The sequence below is a fragment of the Schistocerca serialis genome, chromosome 1 (assembly GCF_023864345.2).
Source record: "Schistocerca serialis cubense isolate TAMUIC-IGC-003099 chromosome 1, iqSchSeri2.2, whole genome shotgun sequence".
In the NCBI taxonomy this organism is placed as follows: Eukaryota; Metazoa; Arthropoda; class Insecta; order Orthoptera; family Acrididae; genus Schistocerca; species Schistocerca serialis.
The window spans coordinates 800,202,371-800,224,839 of NC_064638.1; the positions used below are offsets into that span (position 1 = coordinate 800,202,371).

At 36.8% G+C, this 22,469-nt stretch overlaps 1 protein-coding gene across 1 annotated transcript in view; it reads left to right on the top strand.

Annotated features, from left to right (window-relative positions):
• The window catches only part of LOC126483916 (protein wings apart-like), a 104,587-nt gene extending 84,322 nt beyond the window's left edge, over positions 1–20,265 (top strand). Inside the window, exons 11-13 of the mRNA XM_050107192.1 lie at positions 10,397–10,485; positions 10,617–10,718; positions 17,540–20,265. Coding sequence (XP_049963149.1) covers positions 10,397–10,485; positions 10,617–10,718; positions 17,540–17,671 — 323 coding nt within the window. The 3' untranslated portion in view covers positions 17,672–20,265. The remainder of the gene's footprint in view (positions 1–10,396; positions 10,486–10,616; positions 10,719–17,539) is intronic.
• The last annotated feature ends 2,204 nt before the right edge of the window (positions 20,266–22,469 follow it).

Consider the following 22,469-nt stretch of genomic DNA (forward strand, 5'->3'; position numbering starts at 1 on the left):
AATGAAACTTCTGCCTTCAATTCCAACAGTATGAATTGTTTAAATCAGGTTACACAACACATCCAGAGACACATCTAACATTGAGAAACCCGCAGAATTACTTATAACTATACAACAAGGTAAATGTACACTTTATACACTTGAGCACATTGCATTCTCTTCATTCCCTTCTCTTCTTCGACACCTCTTATACTCATTATTTGGCACTCTTTCTTAGACTCAGTTTCTTCCTCACACTCTTCCTCAACGATTGGTAGCTGGGACAAGGCACCTGTGCCACTTTGTTGTATGTCCCTTTTATATACGCAATACGATATCTAAATTTCTGCAGAAACATGGTCCATTTAATTAATCAGTTGTTCAACAGTTATTCTTGGAGGCAGCTTAAAGCTTTATGGTCAGTAAAAACTATAAGCGCTCTGCCATCCTAAATTTTTGGAAGCCAAATACCACAGCCAGTAACTTCTTTTCTGATATTCCATACATTAGTTCATACTTAGACAGCGTCCAGCTTGTGAATGCTATAGTTCTCTTCTGTATCTTTCCATCTGTCATTTTCTCCTGGAAAACTGCAGGTGCAATGCAGAAAGGCAGTGACATGTCCGGATAGTATAATACTTTACTATTAACTAAGCTGCTCTTGGTAGCTTCAAATTCCTTATCACACTTAGCAGACCAACTCCATTTAACAATATTTTTGAAATAACCTTCATAGATTTGGTGAATTCATACTGTAATCACTGATGAATTTTCGATAAAGTGTATATAGCTCAATAAATGACTTCAGTTTCTTCCTATTTGTTGTTTCCTGCACTCAGCTAGAGCCTTTAGGTAGTATAACCTCAGAAGTTAACAGATGATGTAAGAATGACAATCCTTCCTGCAAAAATTCACATTTATTGAGGTTAAGAGTCATTCCTCCTTTATATATAGCTTTGAACACCACCTCTAGTATTTGGCAATGTCTCTGCCATCAGCTGCTGTTTATCACTACGTCATTAACATACACAGTAAGTTTTCCCAAGAACTCATATCTAAGAACATGATTTAATTTAGCCAGACCAACACAGCCACTGATAAATGTAATCTAAATGGAACCATTCTAAACATAAATGTTCTCCCTTCAAATAAAACTGCAATATACTTCCTGCTGTCTTCAGCTAACTTCACCTGCCAGAAACCATAATTAAATCTACATTAGACATGACCTGTATATTGTTAAAAATTTTCAAAAGTTCATTCATGTTCTCAGTTGGTCATTGTCTTTTAGAATTATTTTGTTCAGTCTCTTTGCATCTGACACAATTCTCAAAGAACCACCTTTCTTTTTTACTTTAACAGTCGGGTTACTATACTCATTCTTGCCCAACTCAATAATCTTCCAATGTAGCATTTTCTTTGTTCTGGCTCTTACCGCTTCCTTGTCTGCCACAGCAATAATGAAATGTTTAATACTAATTACTTCATGGGGCATTACCTTTAAATGATATTTAAAATTAACTACTTTCCCAGGCTTATCTCAAAACACGCCTTTATATTTACTCAATAGTTCCTTGACCTGTGAGCTTTGATCCTTTGAAAGATGTTTGATCTCTTTATAACTTATTGGCTCCAGAGAATATGGCCCTCCACTATGCTTGTTCTCCCTTTTTAGGTGAATCATCACATTACTTCTTTTCAGTTCATTTTTAAATTTAACTCTTTTTATGCTACCTCCATCATTAAATTCCAAAACTTTGTGCGTTACAATAATATTGTGTCCATACTTACTAATAAAATTCATCCCGAGAATAATGTACATAGCAAGGCCAGGCCACACAAAGCAGTCTATATCAAAATACTGTTCCTTAATCTTAAAATGTAATAGAATTTCCATCTTTACTGGCTTGCTACATCCCCCAATTGCAGTCTTTATTTTAACCCTAGTTACAGTCAACTCCACCTAATATCTGCTTCTTATCTGTTGCCACAACGATTCAGATACAACTGACACATTAGAGCCAGAATCTAATAGTGCAATACTTTCTACATTTCTCACTTTGAAATTAATATTTGGTTGAACTTTTTCAGTAACTACCCTCTTTAATTCAGTCTCTTCCAACAGATCTGTTTCAATTTCGTCCATGCTCTCTCTATCGATTGTATGATAAGTCTTATACATACTCCCATAAACAAACCCTTAACCACTTCCTGTACATCCTGTTCACTCCTCCAATTTTCCTTGTCACTTTAAATTTTAAATTATCCCATTCTCAGGAATTAACATTTTATGGATCTTATCATGAGATACCAAGTAATTAACATCATACTCGGCTTTCTCTTTTCCCACCCAATCACTATTAATATTCTTATTTAGAACCACCTGACAATGTTCCATAAAAACATTTGTCTGAGCTGCTTCCCTAGGACAAAACTCATTTTCATTACTTCAGTCAGCCTCAACTTCACTCACTAACTCATCATTACCTCACACAACATTATTAGGTGCACCCACTGGTGCAGCCACAGCATTTTCATATAAATCATTACCTGCTGCGTAACCATGTGCAGCCACTGGTACAGGCATATCAGTATTACCACTAACAGCGCATACTCCACTTTGAGCTGGCTCACATACATTAATATCTGAAGAACTTCATCATTACTCACCTACATGTCCACTAACATTACCAAATAATTTCGTTATTATTTGCTTTGCTCTTCATTCCCACATGGACACCTATTTCTACTTCTGGCAGAGTCACTGCCTCTCTTTCAAAATTGCCTATAATCTTCATTGAAGTTAAACCCACCATTTTTTCTTCATTATCTTCTAGTTCAACCATTTTATTTCTGGCAAACAATTCCCCAACATAATAGCAAGAATCAGCATTGTTACATTTGTTTATATTGCATGTGTTATTGATAATATTCCTCCTGTTCCAATTACTGTAGTCATTAAACCCTTCTCGCATATTTTCATTACCTATTATTGCATCCATATTGCATAAAGTTATTTCTCTTCCGTGTTTCTCACTAGTTCTCTTCCCTATTGTAACCTTGTCTGGTCCTATTCTTTGCATATCCATTAGCCCCGCTGTGGACCTTGAGTGAGGCTCCCTTCAATTTTCCAACTGTCTGCCTTGAAGACTTGCACCCTGTACACTCATTGAAATTATTATTGTAATTACCTCTGGCATGTTTTCAGTTACTATCCCTCTGATCAACAAATTTTGATCTGTAATGCAGAGCCTTATCCATGTTTTCTGTGAAATCTAGAAATGCTTCTACAGAATCAGCAGGGCTCTGGATTAGTTATTGTAGAGATTTCTGTAGGAACCTCTGCTGGCCTATCCAAATGTATTAATTGATTTAATTCTGTTGCACATGATTTCCTCATGCTCTCTTTACCACTCTTATATCCTGTCCCATTCAGAAATTCATTTTGTAACTTTACTTGTGTAACTCGCCCCAGTATTTATTTAAGAACATAATTTCAAAAGTCCTGAAATCAACGAATTGCTGTACATGCTGGTTACCTCATGTCTGCACTCCCCCTTGTAATTGCCTCTTCATGAATTTAATTTTAACCATCTCACTCGTGCAACAGAATTATCTTTACATACAGCTAAGGAGTCCACGGCATGGTACTTACTCCTCCACTGAATGGTTTTGTACACAATCCTTGCCCCATGGAATGTCCCATCGTTAAATTCCCTAGCCCAGCTGTTACATTACGTATTGATTCCTTCAATTCATTTATCTTTTTCTCTCTTTTACTTACTTCCCTTACAGCTTTTCACCTATACTTTTACAACAATCAACAATGCCATCATTCACTGATTTTCACTCTGCATTTGTTTCTATTTCATAATTTATACATTTCTTTTCTTGTGCCTCCATTAGTTTCACAAGATAATCTTCCATAGTTTCCACTTTGACTACCAATCCCTTTCCTACCTCATCAGCTTTGTAATTAACTCTCTTGACCATTTTAACTGTATTTTCAACTTTGTAATCTCATTGAATTTACTATCTAGCTGATCAAATTTTGCACTCACTACACATATCAGCAAGCTCCGATTCTATTTCCTCCAATTGTGAATTTATATTTCCAGTTATTTCAGTTTTTATACTCCCAATTTTATGCTTCAAACAATGGACTATAACAATATTATGAAAAGGAAAGTTGCTACTCACCATATAGCAGAGATGCCCACGCTGTCCAACCCACCCTGTGTTGAATATTTCTTGGCTGAATACAACTCGCGCAGGGACAGTGTGAATTTTTGGCAACTTTGAGCTGTAATATCCCGGGCAAAAGGTTTTGTAAAAAAATAAAATTTGGCCATTGTGTACAACTTTATGCGTTCTCTTAAGAATAATAATGAAAAGAATTTTACAAGCCGTATTGAGCCAGAAAATTGTAGGTAAATCGGCCAAAAAAATAGGTGCCCGAAAAAATTTCAAAGTTTGGGGCTTCTTGCATCTCCCGAACTAACGCTATGACGAACGTGAAACTTGGCATGTAGTAACCTACCAGCACAAGGTTCTTAAATAAAGTTTCATTTCCATAGCACTTTTCAGTACTGAATTAATTAAGCGCAAAATTGAAGATTTAGTAAAAACATAAAAAATGTGGTATTTTCATTCCGATTTTGCTAAAAAAAACTATGCTCTGTAAACCGTACCAAGCTGTACAACTGGAACGAAAGTTAGGTGCGAAAATCAGGCCCGAAAACAATGTAAACTTTGGGTTTGCATATCTAGTAGTATAAACACATGATGGGTTGGGGTTGGGTTGTTTGGGGGAGGAGACCAGACAGCGAGGTCATCGGTTTCATCAGACTAGGGAAGGATGGCGGCCGTGCCCTTTCAAAGGAACCATCCCAGCATTTGCCTGGAGTGATTTAGAGAAATCATGGAAAATTAAATAAGGATGGCCGGACGCAGGATTGAACCGTTGTCCTCCCGAATGCGAGTCCAGTGTGCTAACCACTGCGCCACCTTGTTCGGTGGTGAATGCATGATGAAAATGAAATTTAGAGTGCAATATATTGACTGCACAACGATAAGGAGTAAAAATTTTTATTCCCGTACTATTTTTCCAATAATCTACAAATTAGTCAAAAAGATGTTGATTTTTATGAAAAGATGAAAACAGGGTATATTCGATACTTCTTTTTCAAACATTGTTTTCTATTAATGCTTCAAACCCAGTCTCATTCAAACAACAAATTTTAAGCTCTCCACCCTCCCCAGAACAACAAGTTTAATTTTCGATATTGGCTAACAACGGAGGCAAAGTAGCAAGAACAATTGCACTGAGAAAAGAGCTTTAACTCTGGCATGTTGTTTCTCGTTGATCAAAGGTGTTTAAATCAGTTATGGAAAACATGTTTTGTACAAGTAGACCGAATGTGCTCTACATTTGTGCTGCTAAGGATAAAAGAATATAACTATCCATGTTACGTGTTAATAATTTAAATGTATCGTACGCAGATTAATACATGGATTTTGTTATACTGGCGCAATGTCCTCGGTGTAATCACATTTTCCACAATACAGATATTGCAACATCTCAATCACCAAGTCCGCTTATTTGGCAGTAAACTTCTACATATGAAGAAGTCAGACTTCTTTTGAATAATTCTACACCTGTTGCATCTATTTCCCAACCTTCTTTTCGATCTGGGATTTGGACCGGCACTGGCGAATTTTTTTACATTTTTGCCTGTTTTTTAGTAATTCATTCAGAAGCGTCAATAAACTTTCTCAGATTTAGTTCCCAATAATTAGTAATGCTTCTTTGTATGATAAGTCTCAAAGCCGGGCACAACACATAAAGGAAAGTTGCAAGTTTTGCATTGGTATCTAGTTTGCCGGCAGTTTCTGTTTCGTGCAAACCATGCATCTGCACATTTGTGTACTTTTCTGCGATGTTCACTCACGATAACAGCCGGAAAATGTCTCCCTGTGAATCACAGAGGATTCTTGTCATTTGTAGTGCTTTCCCCTATCAGCTTTTCTCTGTTCTGTACCATATTTTTCTAAAATCTCCCTTACAAGAGAAAAGTGAAACTCTGCGAGTGCCATTTTTCGCCCTGTTACCGACCGGTGGAGAGCATGAGCATTTAGAATGCAAAAGTCCAGAATGTGAAAAAAATATTTCTTATACCATTTCACAGTCTTACGCACTGATCCCACTGAGCTCAGTAACATGTCACAACGGTCAACTGCACCCATACTCAAATTGTAATCTTCTATACATTGCAGTTTCTTTATTTTTTCGCCAGTATTTCTGTCAGTCTTCTCTGTTTCAACAATTTGTGTTGTGTGACTTGTGGTCAACATGTACCTCCTTTCTCTTATCGCACCACTTGGCAGCAAGGACCTTGTCAGTGGACTTAAACTCAGTTTCTGCTTGTTTTAATTTCTTCTGCAGTTTTTTTATCGTACAAACAGCTCCACATCGGCTGTTCCATGGCTCTGAAGCCAAAGAAATAGGTCCAGGCTGGAGTACCAATTATTGACTTATAGAATACGACCCTGTTCCAAATATGGTCCCATAAGAGTTGCCACTAAGTCGCCACTTTTTCCCAAATTGTGGAACCCAATTTCTGTTGTTGCAGCTGTATATACAATAAAATCTAAAATATACCCACTCTTGACAGTCACACAGTACAAATGTCGTTATTCCAATTCTACTTCACTTGGAATAAATTGCTCAAAAGATAATGATCTTCTGAACAGCAAGAGACTTTCATCTATACAAAGCTTGTGACGTGGGCAAAATGAATTACGAAGCGTCTTAGGAACTTTGTCAACAATCTTCCTAATTTTAAATAGACTGTCACCTCCGGTACTCGCAGAGTTATCACTGAAGTGTAACATTCTCAGAAGTAGACAAAAACGGTCTCGGGACATAATTTCGCTGAAAATTGATGTGTTCAAAAGTGTATCTCTGGGCCAATAATCACTTAATTTTAACTTCTTAACTTGCGCCATTAGAAGGCAAACAGCAACAAAACAAAACATTTCCTCAAATCCAGTGTCTTTCCACTTTGACAGTCGAGAATTCACAGATTCTGTAGTATTTTATCTGGTGTCAATGTAAAAAAGCTTTGTTTCGTCTGCAATAAATTGCAACAGTTCTTCAGACATAAATATCACAAAAAATGAAAGAATTCTTGGGTCAGTATCTTATTGACATTTGTGTCCTGAGTTCGAGTCATCAAAGTAATGGTTTAATGGCTGGAAATCAGTTACTTTCCAGTCAAATGTGTCACTTAAGCATGCTCTTGTCCAAACCGTTTCACTGTCATTTTCTGATTCCTTGGATTCAGAGGAACTGCTAACAGTAATTCTGGCTGTCCCCCCCCCTGATGTAAAGGGCTGAGGACTACAACTTCGAGATTCTGTTGAAGACTCATCACTGTTAGCAACATTAGATAATTCACACTCACAGTCGCTCTTAGTGAGCATATCCAGGATTTCTTTATCTGTGCAACCACAGTGATGTGACATTTCTCACGTAGAAAACAAGAAAACTGACGAAAATACAGGAATCTTAATTCGAATTCTGCAAAGAGGGAACACAGCAACAAACATTTATGCATGCTCGAATTACAGTCAGACCACTGAACAGCTACTGGAAGAGCAGTGCGGGAAGACAGTTCTGCATGTATACACGTCTGTAGCGCTCAGGTAGCTGTGACTCAGTGTGCCTAAACTCGCCCCCAGCGGTGGGAAGGCCAGTGGGGTGGGACACATAAACATGTCCTTAGCGCTGTAGGGAAGAACCGAGGCATGACGAGTTTACACGTCCCCAGCAGTCAAAGGGTTAGTGATGACTTCATTTCAAGTCACAGGTCCCTCCGTATTATGTTGTCCTGTGACCATACCACCATAACATACCCCTGTTTCTGTCTGGAAAAGCCCCGATGACCACTGGGCCTTGTCGCTTGCTAGCTGCCTTTACTTCCAATTAGCTCGCCTGTAATAGTGTCCATCTGACAGCTGGCCGCCCCGACAAACATTCATACCAGCCCACTGTCATCCTGTCACATTCTCCCCTGGTCTCAGCCTTTGCTAGTTCCTGTCCTCCACGTACCTATCCCCTTCCCTGCTTCCACTCCAGCAATACACATGCAATATAGCCCAACAGTGTGCGCCTTTTCTACTTCTCTCCCCCATCCCAGCATAGCCTTCAGATTGTGCACCTAGCAGCCCTTTCCTGTCCGTACCACATCCCTGCACACTCTCACAGTCAGAAAAGTATCTTCTCCCACCTTCACGCTACCCTGTTATCCCTCCCCATCTCCACCTCAAACCACCTCCTTAACACCTCCATCCATCCCAACAGATTTCTGCTTGTGTCAGGCGAAGTTGTAGTCCACAGAGGACCTCAGTGGCCATTGTGTGTGTGTGTGTGTGTGTGTGTGTGTGTGTGTGTTTCCATTTCAGCAGGAGGACTTCTTTGACTGAAATCTTGAATTTTTAACAGTCTCTTTCATTGTGCCCAATGACTTCCCCATGTGTTGAGTGGCATTGCGTGCTTCTCATGTTATTATTCCATCGTGGAATTAACATTGTTTGATTTTACTTAACATCTGACTAGCTCTCTTGACTAGTTCTATTGGTTTTGTTTTTTCCTGTATTTTTCCCCCAGAAGAAAACGTTTTAGATAAAAAGGAGGGGAAGTACAAAGAAATCACTCTAATTTTATTTTATATTTGCACATAATGTTTTGTGTGTTATAAATGTAATTTTTTCCTTGATGTGGCACTATAAAATGTTGGATTTCTGATATGTACCAAAAGCATAACCCTCTCGCCCTAAATTAGTATCAGATGTCCCAAACTCAACTTTAACTTTGTTGTTTCTTTGTACTTGACAGCAGTTGTCTGTAATCCAGAGTGTTCAGGCAGTATATACTTGCTGATGTACATAATGAATGGTTGCCAACTGTTGTAGATTGATCACAATTCTTACGGATTTATCAACTTAATTACGAAGCTGTGAGAAGTTACTAAAAATTTTTGGAAATAGACATTTTAGGTTAGGTTAGTGGTGTTGAACGTCCCGTCGACAACGAGGTCATTAGAGACGAGACATTTTATAATTTGATTTTTTTAATGTAAAGGCCCTGTTTACATTTCACTAATATTATGTTACTAAAATTATTTATAAACACTAATGATTTCCTTGCTGGGTACTCAGTAAACCTGTCCAAGAATGAATTTGTCACCAAGGCTTATTAAAAGTGTGTTTATGCTGAATTCAAAACATGTTCTGCAACATTGTTTGCACATTGTTGTGACTAGCACTGGGCTAATGATGATACATCATCTTGTCAACATCTTGGCTACACAAGACCAAAGCTCCACAGTTGTGTCTGTACAGATCAAAAGGGACATTGTTCCTGGCTTGCAATCACTAAATGCCACTGTTTGTTTTTGCTCTACCTGCAGTGGTGTATGTTTTCTTAATCTGTTTTCCTGTATGAAATGGAGTGGACAAAAAGCAAAATTTATGAATTTGTCACTCTCTGTGATGTAGAGGAATGGCTCTGAAAAGTTGAAAGTCATAGTAAAAGAATTTATGCTTTCACTTCTCAGTAGCACAGTAACAACAAAGACAACAGGATTCATTTTGTGCCTTTGGAAAAATTTGTTGTCAGTAAGTTTCATAAACTGCCATAAAAAAAAATTACACTACTTTCTATGAAGCAGGAATGAATGTATGTAGGAGGCAGCTGTCAATTGTAGACATGGATGTGGCAGGGAGATAATCAGCTGCAAATACCCTTGTCACATTCATGTGAAATGTGAGTGACACTGAGGATGAAGTTGTTTTCTTTATTGAAGATGATACTTGGTATTAGAAAATAAAAATAAATGTGTGACCAATTAAATATATCTTCATTAGGATTTGAAAAATGTCTGAAATACATCAACAAAGTCCTTTGGTAATTGATGATCATTAATTTAAATTTAAAAGTAGCCAGTGGAGTGAGGAGAAACTGCAAAATTTGCTGCTTGTGGAGTGTCTCGTGTAAATCCATTGTGTACCCATCTGTGAATAACATTAAAACTCCCTTAAGGGAGGGGGCCGGGGGGAGGGGGAGGGAGGGGGGCGGCTCAGTGCCTGGAGATGACTTTGGCATGTGAGTACAAGTTATGTATGAATGTGTGTGCATTTTTGTAAATTTGAAGGACTTGGTCCCATAGCTTTGTCTGCATTTTAAATGCACTGTGTATATGCCTGTGTGCCACTCAGTGCATCCCCTATGTGGTTACTAGCAATTTACCCTAATTAATATTGTGGTTATTCCATCCTGAATTTTCCATTGTTTGACTTTAACACTTATATAATTGTGATGAAAGTGACACTAATAAATGCCCTTTCACTACAGTGTTACAGAAAGCTGGTCGTAATATGGAGCATACTCTCATTGGTGCTTACGTAGGTCTGCTGTTGGGGTATCTTGTTATAGATAATAAGGTAAGAAACTAAACATTGATTCATATTATACATAAAAGGAGCAAATTTTGTAAATAAATTTGAATTTTATTGTGACAGCCATAGCAGATGATTCAAAGAAATTTGATGTAAGCAATTTATGTGATTTCCAGGACTATGAACATCTGATTCGTCAGTACCTGCCTGAGGGAAATTTCAAGACAATAGTTGGTGTGCTGCAGAAGGTTTATGACTTCATGAATCTCACAGCTTCTGTAAGTAATTGTGATTACAAATGAAAATTAAATACGCCCCAGAACATTAACACATAATTTACACGGTGTATAAAAATGGCCAATGGCTCAGTGGTGAAGTGCTTGACAACAATATCAATATTATTATTTTTTCTATCACTTAGTATTTCTTTCTACTCTGGCAATATTTGATGATGTGAAAAATGCAGAAATGCACAGTAGTTCAGATGATGACAAGGGCAAATGCCTTGTAAAGCTGCTGTTGAGAGTTTTACCCTGTTAAAAAGGCTGGAGTAATATATGATAGGAGGCAGAAGGCAACAAAAATAGTTTACCATATTTTCAGATTTCAGAGTCAGGGTTTATTCCATCCACAGGTAATGAGGAAAAAAAGAAAAAGAATAATTAATGGTTTGCAAAATGTGTGGGTGTTGTTGAAAAGATTTAGCTACTAACAACCCAAGAGAAGAAAAGAGGAGTGTTTTAGTCTGCAAATAACCATAATGTCTCTCTGGAAGTTCTTTTTAACACTTGTGAGCAGTCAAATTAAAGACACCTACATATTAGCATTTAGAATCTTTTATGCCCTGCCGATGACAGTGACATGCCTTGACATGGCCTTAACAAGGCAGTGTTGGAGAGCTATCGTGAGACATGATCACTACAATTTGCAAAGACTGACCAGTCCCTCACACCTTGGTTGGGGTTTCCCCAGGTGTGGTCAGTAGTATTTAGCCTGTTGACCTATTAGGACACACAAACATCCCCATCTCCATTGAGTGTTACTCCAATAATTATGACACAGTTCAGAAACAATGGGCTAATACATTGTCTTGGTGAAGTTACAGGTCACTTGTACAGTGGTATAGGTAGACACATGGGTGTACAAGTTGTGATAAAAGATACGGTGAATGAATCTTTTTAGCTGCAACTGCTGATGCTAAAATCATTTGATATACAATCACTCAGTGTAATTTATCTTTGAGCCTGATCCATTGAGACAGGCTGTGTCAAGTTAGAACACGCTTTGGCTTGTCAGTTGTGTCCAGAGACGCTACGATAAGGTTGTGTTTATCATGTCCGTTGTGCATCATGGATTTTGAACAACATCGGAAAACTAAGTTCTGTTTCAAGTTGCAAAGATGAGTCAGTGGAAGATGAGCAATGTTCGTTACATCCCTTATTGTCAAAAACAGAAAGAAACTGTGCAAAATGTGGCAAAAATTGTTTGTTCAAACGGGCGAATAACTGTTCAAGAGCTTACCAAAGAACTTCACATCTTATTTGGGTCTGTGCAAAGGGTTTTAACTAATAACTTGCAAATGAGATGAATGAGTAAAAAATTTTTCCTCAGGAAAATCATGTGTCAGTTTGCACATAGTTGATGGATCTCTTCATTCAGATCTGGACTTCTTGTTGTGTCCAAAATAGTGACTGCAGGTCAAGCTTGGGTCTGTCAGTATAACCCTGAGATGAAAATTCAGAGTTTCCAATGGAAAACCAGTGAAGCTTCTTGCCCTAACAAGGCAAGTTAGTCAAAATCGAGTATCAAAGTTGTGGTCATTCAGGGTGTATACAACCCGGGAAATCCAGGAATTTTTTCAACCGGGAAAAACCTGGGACTTTTTTAGAATTCCGGAAATTTTACTTTGTTTTAGTTTGCAGTAAAATTTTTGTAATCCTGAATGATAAGAAATGATACTCTAACAAAGAATATTACTGTATTGCGCTACTGCATGATAATACTGCAACAGTAAAACATAAATGAGAGAAAAAAACGAAAATTGAAGTTGCAAAGGAAATGCACCATATACAGCAACAAAACCCAGGGTTCTCACACAAGCATCTGCCAACAGCAGAATTTGTCAAATGCTTTAGAACGAAGACTATGCAGAGCCTCATAGCAGAAAGCTGCTTTCAATCAGCATGACGTCACAACTGTTTACATTAGATTCGTTTGAGCGGTTAACAGTGAGCTCATGTACATGTACAGTTGAGTCGCGTATGAACAGTGTCTTCTCCTGCTTCTGGTTACACTAAGTGCAACTGTTAGCTGTATCGACAGTAGCAGCAAGCAGCCAGATTCTATCCGCAAAAATTTTTCTTGCCAGATTCGCGCATGTGTGGAGTAGTGTGTGTTGTAGTTGGGAGGGGGTAGTCTCCACGTGACCTGTGTTTATGTTTCCTCTTTGTTTACAGCTCTCACGTCAAATGAAAACAAAATTGATTTGTGTGGCCGGGAACTTTCATGTGAATTAAAATACAGTCATACAGTCACATAATTACTGAAGGCTAAAATATGTTATTTGTTGCAGTTTTCAGATTTTGTTTTATTTCCACTTTTTTGACAGTCAAGCATTAATCGTCTAGCAGAACAATGAAGTTATTTTTGTCAGTTTGCTAAAGAAATTTGGCTTGTATTAATTTTTTCTGCTGAGGCAATTAATTTCTTTCAGACAAAGTGTTTCGTTCCACACTATTGGCTAGTATCGACTGTTCACTGAATTACAAGTTAGTGTTTTCATCTTCTGGTACATACGGGATTACGCGATAATAAAGAACCAAACATGAGAAAATACAGTACTGGTACTCCAAGAAAATTTACATCCTGAAAACCACACTGAAAAGCTTAATATCAGATTTAGCTACATCATTGTGAATTTGGACAAATGAATGCGCACTTTAAGCCGAATTATGCATTTTAGTATGGTTTATGAATTCCAGTGCTCTTGGAGTATCCTCTGATGTCTTCTTACTTTTATGATGTATTGTTAGAGCTCTTAATGTTTCACACATACAAACACACGGGCTACCTACACATTGTAGCTGCACATGCGCAATAACACTTGTTTTCTGGCTCTCTCTGGCAACTGCTGAAATGAACATATTTCTAACAAGTCACAGGAAAATATTGCGAATGATGGTTTGAAAAGTGCTACTTTCAAAGTAAATTTCCTTTAACACAAGATGAATTATGTTACATGTGAGAATATGCAATTAATTTCTTAAACCACAGAGCACTGGACTCTCGTTGAAAAATCAACACTTTTAGGATGAACCATAGAAGAAATTCAAGCCCAGAAAATCAGACATTTATGTCATTATCTAAAATTTTTCTGGCACAGTTGTGTGACGTATCTTAAAGTGTAACACACACAAAAAAAGATCAGTATTATATGTAAAAGCTATATTTTCCTTGTAGCTACACTATGCATATTAATTTAGAACATTTATTTTTCCTGTTTGTGTCTTCAAGCTACTGAGCAGTGATGTTGCTATTGGCTCACTACACAAGTGCCCTATGCCTTGAATATGCGATGCCAGCGGCTGGCAAGATCATGTGACCTGAACAGGCTTACAAAAGCTCATCGCAGTCTAGATTTAAACTGACATGCTGTGTTCGTTGAAATTCAAATTTATACATTCGTCATACGAAAATATGCAGCATATCGTATTACAAAAATATACAGTGTACATGTTGCTGCACATCAAAGATCTTTCCAAAACGGTTTTTTCTTTTGCTGTGTTTTGTTTTCTAAAGTGCTGGAAGTTCTACGCCAGTATATAAAATAACATAAACCATAGCCGTTCGTAGGATTGATAAGTTTTACAGTTCTGAGGGAAAGCTTACTGTCACTTAACACGGAAAAAGTGTATTTTCAGCTGGGAAATGAGTTTTTTTCCTTGTCCACATACACACCCTGTCCTTGGTTTTCTCAATACTGAGGGCATAGTTTGATTGGAGTTCTTTTCAAGGGCAACAGCTGTAAACGCCGAATTTTACAAGGGCGACTACAATTTTTGTGAAATGATGTACAAAGAGAGAGACCAGAAAAATGGCCCCTGTGGCTTCCTTCTTCGTCACGAGGTCTTCGTGCAGAGTAGTATTCATGTCTTTTCATATCTGACTTATCAGATTTAGCACCATGCGATTTCTGTCTCTTCCCAAAAATTAAGACCTTGTTTAAAGAAAAACATTTTGACACCATGTTAGAAATGCTTCCAGTTGTGGATTCAATGTTGGGATAGTGCATTGCTATCCAAGGACAGTACTTTAAAGGAGATTGAATCAGTTTCCATTTGAGCTTATTAATTTGTTTCTGATAAAATTATTCATTGTATTTCTTGATTACACCTCATACATATTCAGATATTTAGTTCCTATATTGATTGCCATTGAGACACAATGGCTTATACAAGGTATCCTGACAGGAATGATAGTCTGAAGCATAAAAGACAAGTAAACGTGGACTCTAAAATTAGAGCCAAGAGCATTTCTCCATCTCTAAATCTTTTGAACAGGTATCTTCTAGTGCAAACTGCTTTAAATGTTTTGGTAGGTGGTATTATGGACCAAAACAAGAAAAAAAATGTTCAGTAAACGTTGGCTAGTAGGTCAATTGCTGCCAATGCATCGAATGAGCGTGCTCTGGCTGCATTAAAATTTGCCCATCCTGTGCTCTGTTTTCATCAAAGTATAATGACATTTGTGCCATGTGACAAGCTAAGCTATTCCTACTGCTTTTATCACAGCTGTTTTTTCTCTGCAATACAGCAATAACCTACTAATTTAATTGTTAAAGACTGCATATTGTCATTTCGTAGTGCTCCATTCAAAGGTGGAGCAGGAGAAGAAACATAACAACTCACCAAGAACCCTTTGTTATCAGTTTATACAAGTATTTGTGTTCACTCCTTTTGTGTTGTATATTTAGGATGGCGATAAATAAAGCCTGTCAGACGGCACGCATATTACAGTAACAATAAGTCAAGAGTTACTCATATCTTGGTTGACACCTGCCTAATGAAGATTAAATTCAGGTCTACATTTTCTGTGTGTACATCTACGTCAGTACTCCGCAACTCACCTGACAGTGTGTGCCAGAGAGTACTTATGGTACCACCAAGTGAGCACTGTTGTCTACAGTGCTATGGATCTCATGGAGGAACAGAGTGAGTAGAGTTTCGAAAGATCTCTGCAGAATCCTCGTTGATTTTTATAGAGGAGATTTTCTTTCTTCAAAACCACCATAATACATGAGCATAATTCCGTAACAGATTGATGACAGTGATACAGGCCTATAATTATGCGCATCTGTTCTACAATCCTTCTTGCAAATGGGAATGACTTGCATTTTTGTCCAGTCACCCTTCGTTGCTCCAGCAACTTACGATAAACTGCTGCTAGAAGGGGAGTAAGTTCTTTCGGATAATCTCCATATAATCTTGCAGGTTATCTCATCTGGTTCTGAAACCTTTCCACTATGATTGTAGTTGTTTTTATATTCTGCAGTCAATTATGTCAACATCTGCTATTACCAAGTTTGTACGATGATTGAAAGAGGGGACCATATACAATCTTCCATTGTGAAACAATTTTGGAAGACTGAATTCAGTATTTTGGCCTCTCTCTTGTCATTTTCTGTTTCGGTGCCATTATGGTCACTGAGTGACTGACTGAACAGAGGATTTCAAACTGCGTGATAATTTTATGTATGGCTAAAACTTCATAGGGTTGTTAGTCAGATCAGTTGACAAAATTTTACATACAAAGTAATTGACTGCTTGTCTCATTGCTCTCATTATGCTCATTTTTGCTTCTTTCAGCTTTAGTTTGTCACCTAGATTTTAACTTCTCTTGAATCTTGTGATAAAGCTCTCTTTGTTTTGATAGAAGTTTCCTAACACAGCTATTAAACCACATCCCTTAAGATCTTGCTCGGAACATTCTTGTTTAAAATATTACGAAAAGCGATAGATTTCTGCCCGCCGTAAAGGTGACACATTGAGTTGCAGACAGGCACAACAGAAAGACTGGTACACATTGAGCTTTCAGCTAAAACACTCTCCAGAAAGGGGACGGACACACACACACACACACACACACACACACACACACACACACACACAACGTGCTGACAAGAGCGGCCAGTAATAGTGCTCATGTGTGCACGAGGTGTGCTTTCTTGCGTGAATGTGTGCGTCTGCAACTCAGCGTGTCATCTTTATGGTGACTAGAAATCTATCCTTTTCATAATATTAATTATTTCCAACTTGGACTTTACATTGGTTTATATTCATATCTAAGGCACTTTGAATGATGCTTTTTGAATTTTTTTCATTTGTGCTCCATATCTTCATCTCCAGAACTAAATATTTGATGTTCGCTACTCAGATACATTGCAGTTTGTATCCTCTCATTTTCATGTGTGTAAGTCTGTTGTTTACACACCATAGACACTATAATTCATACTTGAGTGATGGATAACTTACAGACAAGAATTACAGAAAAACTCGTATTCCACAAAATATCAGCTTTGAAACAGCTGCCTCGCCAGTGCAATCTGTATTGACTTTGGGTGCTTATGCACCTGCCTTATCGCCTATGTACCGGATCATAAGGCTGTATATAGATCTGCTAAATAGTGTTGTTGATTAAATTGGTCATTTGCAGGCATTTAAGTAGATAATTTCAGACAGTTAGTGAAAATACACAGGTTATTGTTATGTCTTACAAATGTGGACACCATGAATACAAGACCACACCTTTTACTTGCAAATCCAGCAAACGATATATTCTCACTTCACCATTGTTGCCACTTTAAGCCATTTACAGACTGCTTATTTACATCATCATTAGCAATGATTACCATCATATTTTGCTTACTGTATCTGAAAATGCTGACTATATAAATAATTTTGTTAGATATAAGGAAAATATTTGCCAAAATGAAACTGAAATTAAATATAAATAACAATATTTAATTGTACATATTGTAAATATTTTTGTTGTAATGTATTATTATACTCAAAGAAGAAATTTCTCTCTTTCTTTACAACAGGCTGTAGGCAGCAGTAGAGGAATAGCTCAAACTCGCCGTATAATTAACTTCCTGGTACAGTGTGATGGCCCAAATACCAGTGATCAGGACACCCTATCATCTCATTTTAGCTTGTCTGACAACATTTCGTGATAGGACCTATGCATGTGGGATTCGTTATTAACTGCTTGTGCAAACTGAAATAATTGAAGTGGTTTCCAGGTTAATTTTAAACATATGAAAATACGATAGTGTAAGAAGAGCTATTATCTGAAATGTACGGTTTATGTTTTGTGTATAGTTACTTTTAATTTATTTCCCATTTTTAAGATTAAGCTGCAGCAATTTCATATTTATATAAAAAGCTGTGAAGTAATGTGATACAGTTCGTGTTATGATTGTGTGTGTTGTGTTATCTGTAAATTTTATCTGAGAATTTGATCGGCACCATTTTATTCCTCTAGTTAGCTTACCGTAATTGTTGCATAATATTTAAGCTGACCAAAATAGCAGACTCTGAGAGCACTAACTTTAAAGACTTTTTAATTTTTCACATTATTTTGGAACAGTATGATTAGAAACTTCTGAAGTGGTCTTACCAATAATGACATGTACATACAGTGTATTGTTAGAACATATACTTATAAAATGAAAAGTTTTATTTATTTATTTTAGTATAGCTGTGTGTTGTACAAACTTGACTGGGAAGAGGCTCAAATATATTGTATACAAATTTAGTTTTCTCTTCAGTGGTGAACAATAACACTGCATAACTGTTTGAATTGACTTGTCCAGTGGTCACTTCATTATTGGACGCTGTAATTTTAATTTTGTACAATAGGATGATATCGTGCAGGCTTCTTCTCAGGGAAATATTTTATTTGTATTACTTTTTAAAACTGTAAATAGAAGTCAGACTTTTTAAAAAAATTGACATATTTTATAAAATTCCATGTGTACAGTAATTTGTGGACTAAATGTTAATATTTTCTGTTTTGATATAATACACTCTACATGCCAGTGAAATTTTGTCATTCGAAGCATAGGTTATAAACAGATGTCTTACTTATGATTCAATTTCCAAAATAATTACCTTTCACTACATTGTTTTTTAACCTTCAGACAGTATTTTGAACACAATATCAGTATAAATCATTCTTCTTCATCATTCCTTCTATTTGGACCAAATGAATTACATATATTACATCACACAATATCTTTAGTGAGCATACAAATACCTGAAAATAATGTTGTGATATATGTGTCATTCCATCTGTGTGTACCAATTAATTCCAAATGTTCAGAAACAGGAAATGATCTTGACCTTGAAGATGGGCTTACTGTTGTCAATGTTTTTCACCATGTAGGGGTACAGAATCACTTACTGAAAGATTTAAGTAAGAAGATTTTAAGACATAACTTACAGTATCATTCTGTAATGCTGAACAGATCTGTTTTTATTTCTCTGGCAATATTTTGTATAAAATGAAAATTGATCTTTCGTGTGGATACAGAAAGCTTGCGCTCTCTCTCTCTCTCTCTCTCTCTCTCTCTCTCTCTCTCTCTCTCTCTCTCTGTGTGTGTGTGTGTGTGTGTGTGTGTGTGTGTGAGAGAGAGAGAGAGAGAGAGAGAGAGAGAGAGAGAGAGAGAGAGAGAGAGAGATGGTCAGTTACTAACTGTATCAAATGCACAGAATTTTATGTGGAATTGTTGAGACTTTATATCCTAGTGTGACATACTTTTCCTGTTTACATTTCAGGGCATATTGTATTTAGCTGGTGATCTGAGTCACAAAAATTGTCATTTTAGTGTGATGATGATGATGATGATGATGATGATGATGATGATATTGTAATAATAACAAAAAAGGCATGGTGTAGAAGGAATGAGTATTTTCATTAATTCGTAAATGAACCCATACATGTGCATAAACATTCATTTTTGTGAACAATTTCAGATTGGTTTTGTAATTGATCTCAGACTCCACACACTATACAACATAGTGGTTATGAACTTCTGGTCAGTGAGAGGGTTGGTTGTGATGTAAAATGTTTTCATCCAGTTTTGTGTATTTAGTGTGAGATTCTATACTTGTTGGGAAACAGCCTGTTCAGTACACTTTTCTGTATTTGTGAAGTATCTGAAGATAGTGTCCGTAAAAGCTATAGATGAAACTATTTTGCATAACATCTGTCAGTACAAAATATGAATCTGTAGATTGATAAGAAATATTTTTGATGTGAATGAATTGTTGTAAAATAAAGCAGCACAACTCTTAGAGAATGTACACATTTTCCAAAATTGCATGTATTGTGTTTTAAGAAGAGTCCTGAAATTCAGTTCAATTGTATACATTACTTAAAAACAGTTCATACTTTCCTGAATTTTGTATACAAAATATTATGTCATTATGATCACATTTTATTGCAGCTTACAAATGGCCTTTTGTCAGTGTAGATTGTGGTTTTTCCCCCTCCTGAAGGCTCTGCAATTGTGTGCTGGTATGTAATGAAATCAACCTTTTGGAATTCGAGTATGTTACATTTCAGTATTGTGGGCAAGATATAAAACTTTATTTTATTGCATAATCAAGCACTGCCAAGACATTTATTCTCTAAAGATACAACTTGTGTGTGATATATATTTGGTATTTTACAAAGAAATTATGTAGCCTTACATTTCCTTTTGCTTTTGTTGTGTGTGTGTGTGTGCTGTTTTCTTTTATAGTTAATACATGTATGACTGTACTTTCTTGTCCTGTAGTCAGGTTTACTTCATTCATTTTTCCTCTCCTCGTGTTTGTCAGCGACTGATGATTTGTACTGATGAACTGTAAGCTTCTGTTCCTGTAACACTCATGAGTAATTTAGTTGTCTGCACACTTATTGTGGTGTAAAACTGAGGCAGAGCATGTTGAGGAATTTTCCATTGAGTTGTGTGTGAAAATTTCCTCTTGCACCAATGTGTACATCACTGAGTCTATCAGCACCTGAAAGGCATTCACTTAAAGAAAGATGTAAACATTTCAACTCTGCTATCTGGTTATCTCCTAATGATGTTCTGTATCTTACAATTGCTACGTTTCCATCTAAAGTTGGAGATAATTTCAATTTTTTGCTGACTCAGTTGCTTGCAAAGCCTGCAAATATAGATGTGCCTAGAAAATAGCTTTTGCAGTAGTTGCTTAGGAGAGTAAGCCATACGCTATATACATTCACTAGAGGGTCGTGTAGTGTGAAACAGTGACAGTGCTTTTTTGATTTTGGGAGACATGTTCATGCAGCCTACTGTGGACAAACTGCTGCTGTTCTGGCTACTGCATTGTATTAACTGCTGCATGTCGACCACAAAAATATCAGTGTTTGGGGAAACTCAGATTTAAAAGATTAAGCCTTTCACTGCTGTGGATGTGCATACACGTTCCGTCTGCCATTCTGCTGCAGGTGTTGTGGACGTGAACACGCTTGGATTTTCCTACACTGCTATAAATATCTGTATGCCTCCTAAGCTGCCAACCTCTCATTGATGCGGGTCAGTTGCTTACATGTTTTGGCGAATAAAAAAGTTTTGAGTATTTATCATACAACATATATGCCTCATTGCATGCTAGCATTTGCAGGAAACCTCATTCCGGTATCTTGAATTGTGCATGACTTTCCGTCGGATATAATACCCAGTAACTCAAGAATGAAACGAGATACAATTCTACTCTCAATTTTAAATAAAATTTCGATATCTATATTTCATTCACTGCAGTGTATGACCTAAAATCAACAATACTCAAAGTTTTCACAATACATTTTTACCTCTGCAAAATCTTTAAAATTTCACACGATGTTTTACTTATTTCACGCAGTGCATTAATTATGGCATATAACGAAAATGAATTTAGTCCTTTATCAAGCGAAGGTATCAGACTCTGCAAGATGGGCAAAAAAATCAAATTTTGTCAACAAATAGCTTTCTTAAAGTCGTATGATAAGTATTTCATATCGTCTGGAACACCGTCTCTCAGAACAGGCACCGGCATTTGGCGAGCAGTAGAGCTATAACAAAAGTCGCCCTCAGAACAGAATGCAGAAATCTGTGTCCATAGCAGCAAAAGGGTTAAATACATGTAATGAAAGCATTTTTAAAAGTACTGAACATGTTGGGATAAATGGAATAGTAAATTACTTTTATCACTTTTCCAGCAATATTTATGATCTCGCATATATTCGTCAGTAAAATTTATCAACTTAGTACAGTCATACTTCGGCTCCAACAACAGTAAACTGCATATATTCTTTGCTATGTGAATTAATTCGTAACTGTTACCTTTCTCATTTTCCATTAGTGTGTTTCCATTTTCTGTGACCTCTCAAAGGTCTTGAGTGTGGAAACTAGAGGATTCTACACAAAAATCTAAAATGTTCAAGCATTGCCATTGGTGGATAGAGTTAATGCCTTAACAATATAAACAGCAGCTCAAATTAACATCTGGTTGCTGGAGTAAAACAAAGCTGCCAATGGTGGAATGTAAAATTTGGTCTGCTTGTGTTTTTACCTTTCATAAATGATATACCAAAGGTATTAGGTACAGTTACAATAACAATCATAGATGTGTGTGTGTGTGTGTGTGTGTGTGTGTGTGTGTGTGTGTGTGTGTGTGTGTGTGTGTCACATTGCATTAATGAACTAATATTTTTTTAAACATTAATTAATGGGCAGTTTCAAAACTGTAGATATTTGCTGATGATGAATTAATCATGGGTTCAAATTCAATTGTAAGTGAATTATGGTATCTTCTAACACCATTAAAAAAGAAAAGGTACCAAAAGTACACATGAAAGGCAATATACTTAATGAAAGCCTATGTATAAAATTTCTTGAAGCTAAAATGTAATCTGCACACTATTAACTGGATGCTTTGCACTTGGGAGTTACAATGGTATTGTGGTAAACGTGCTGC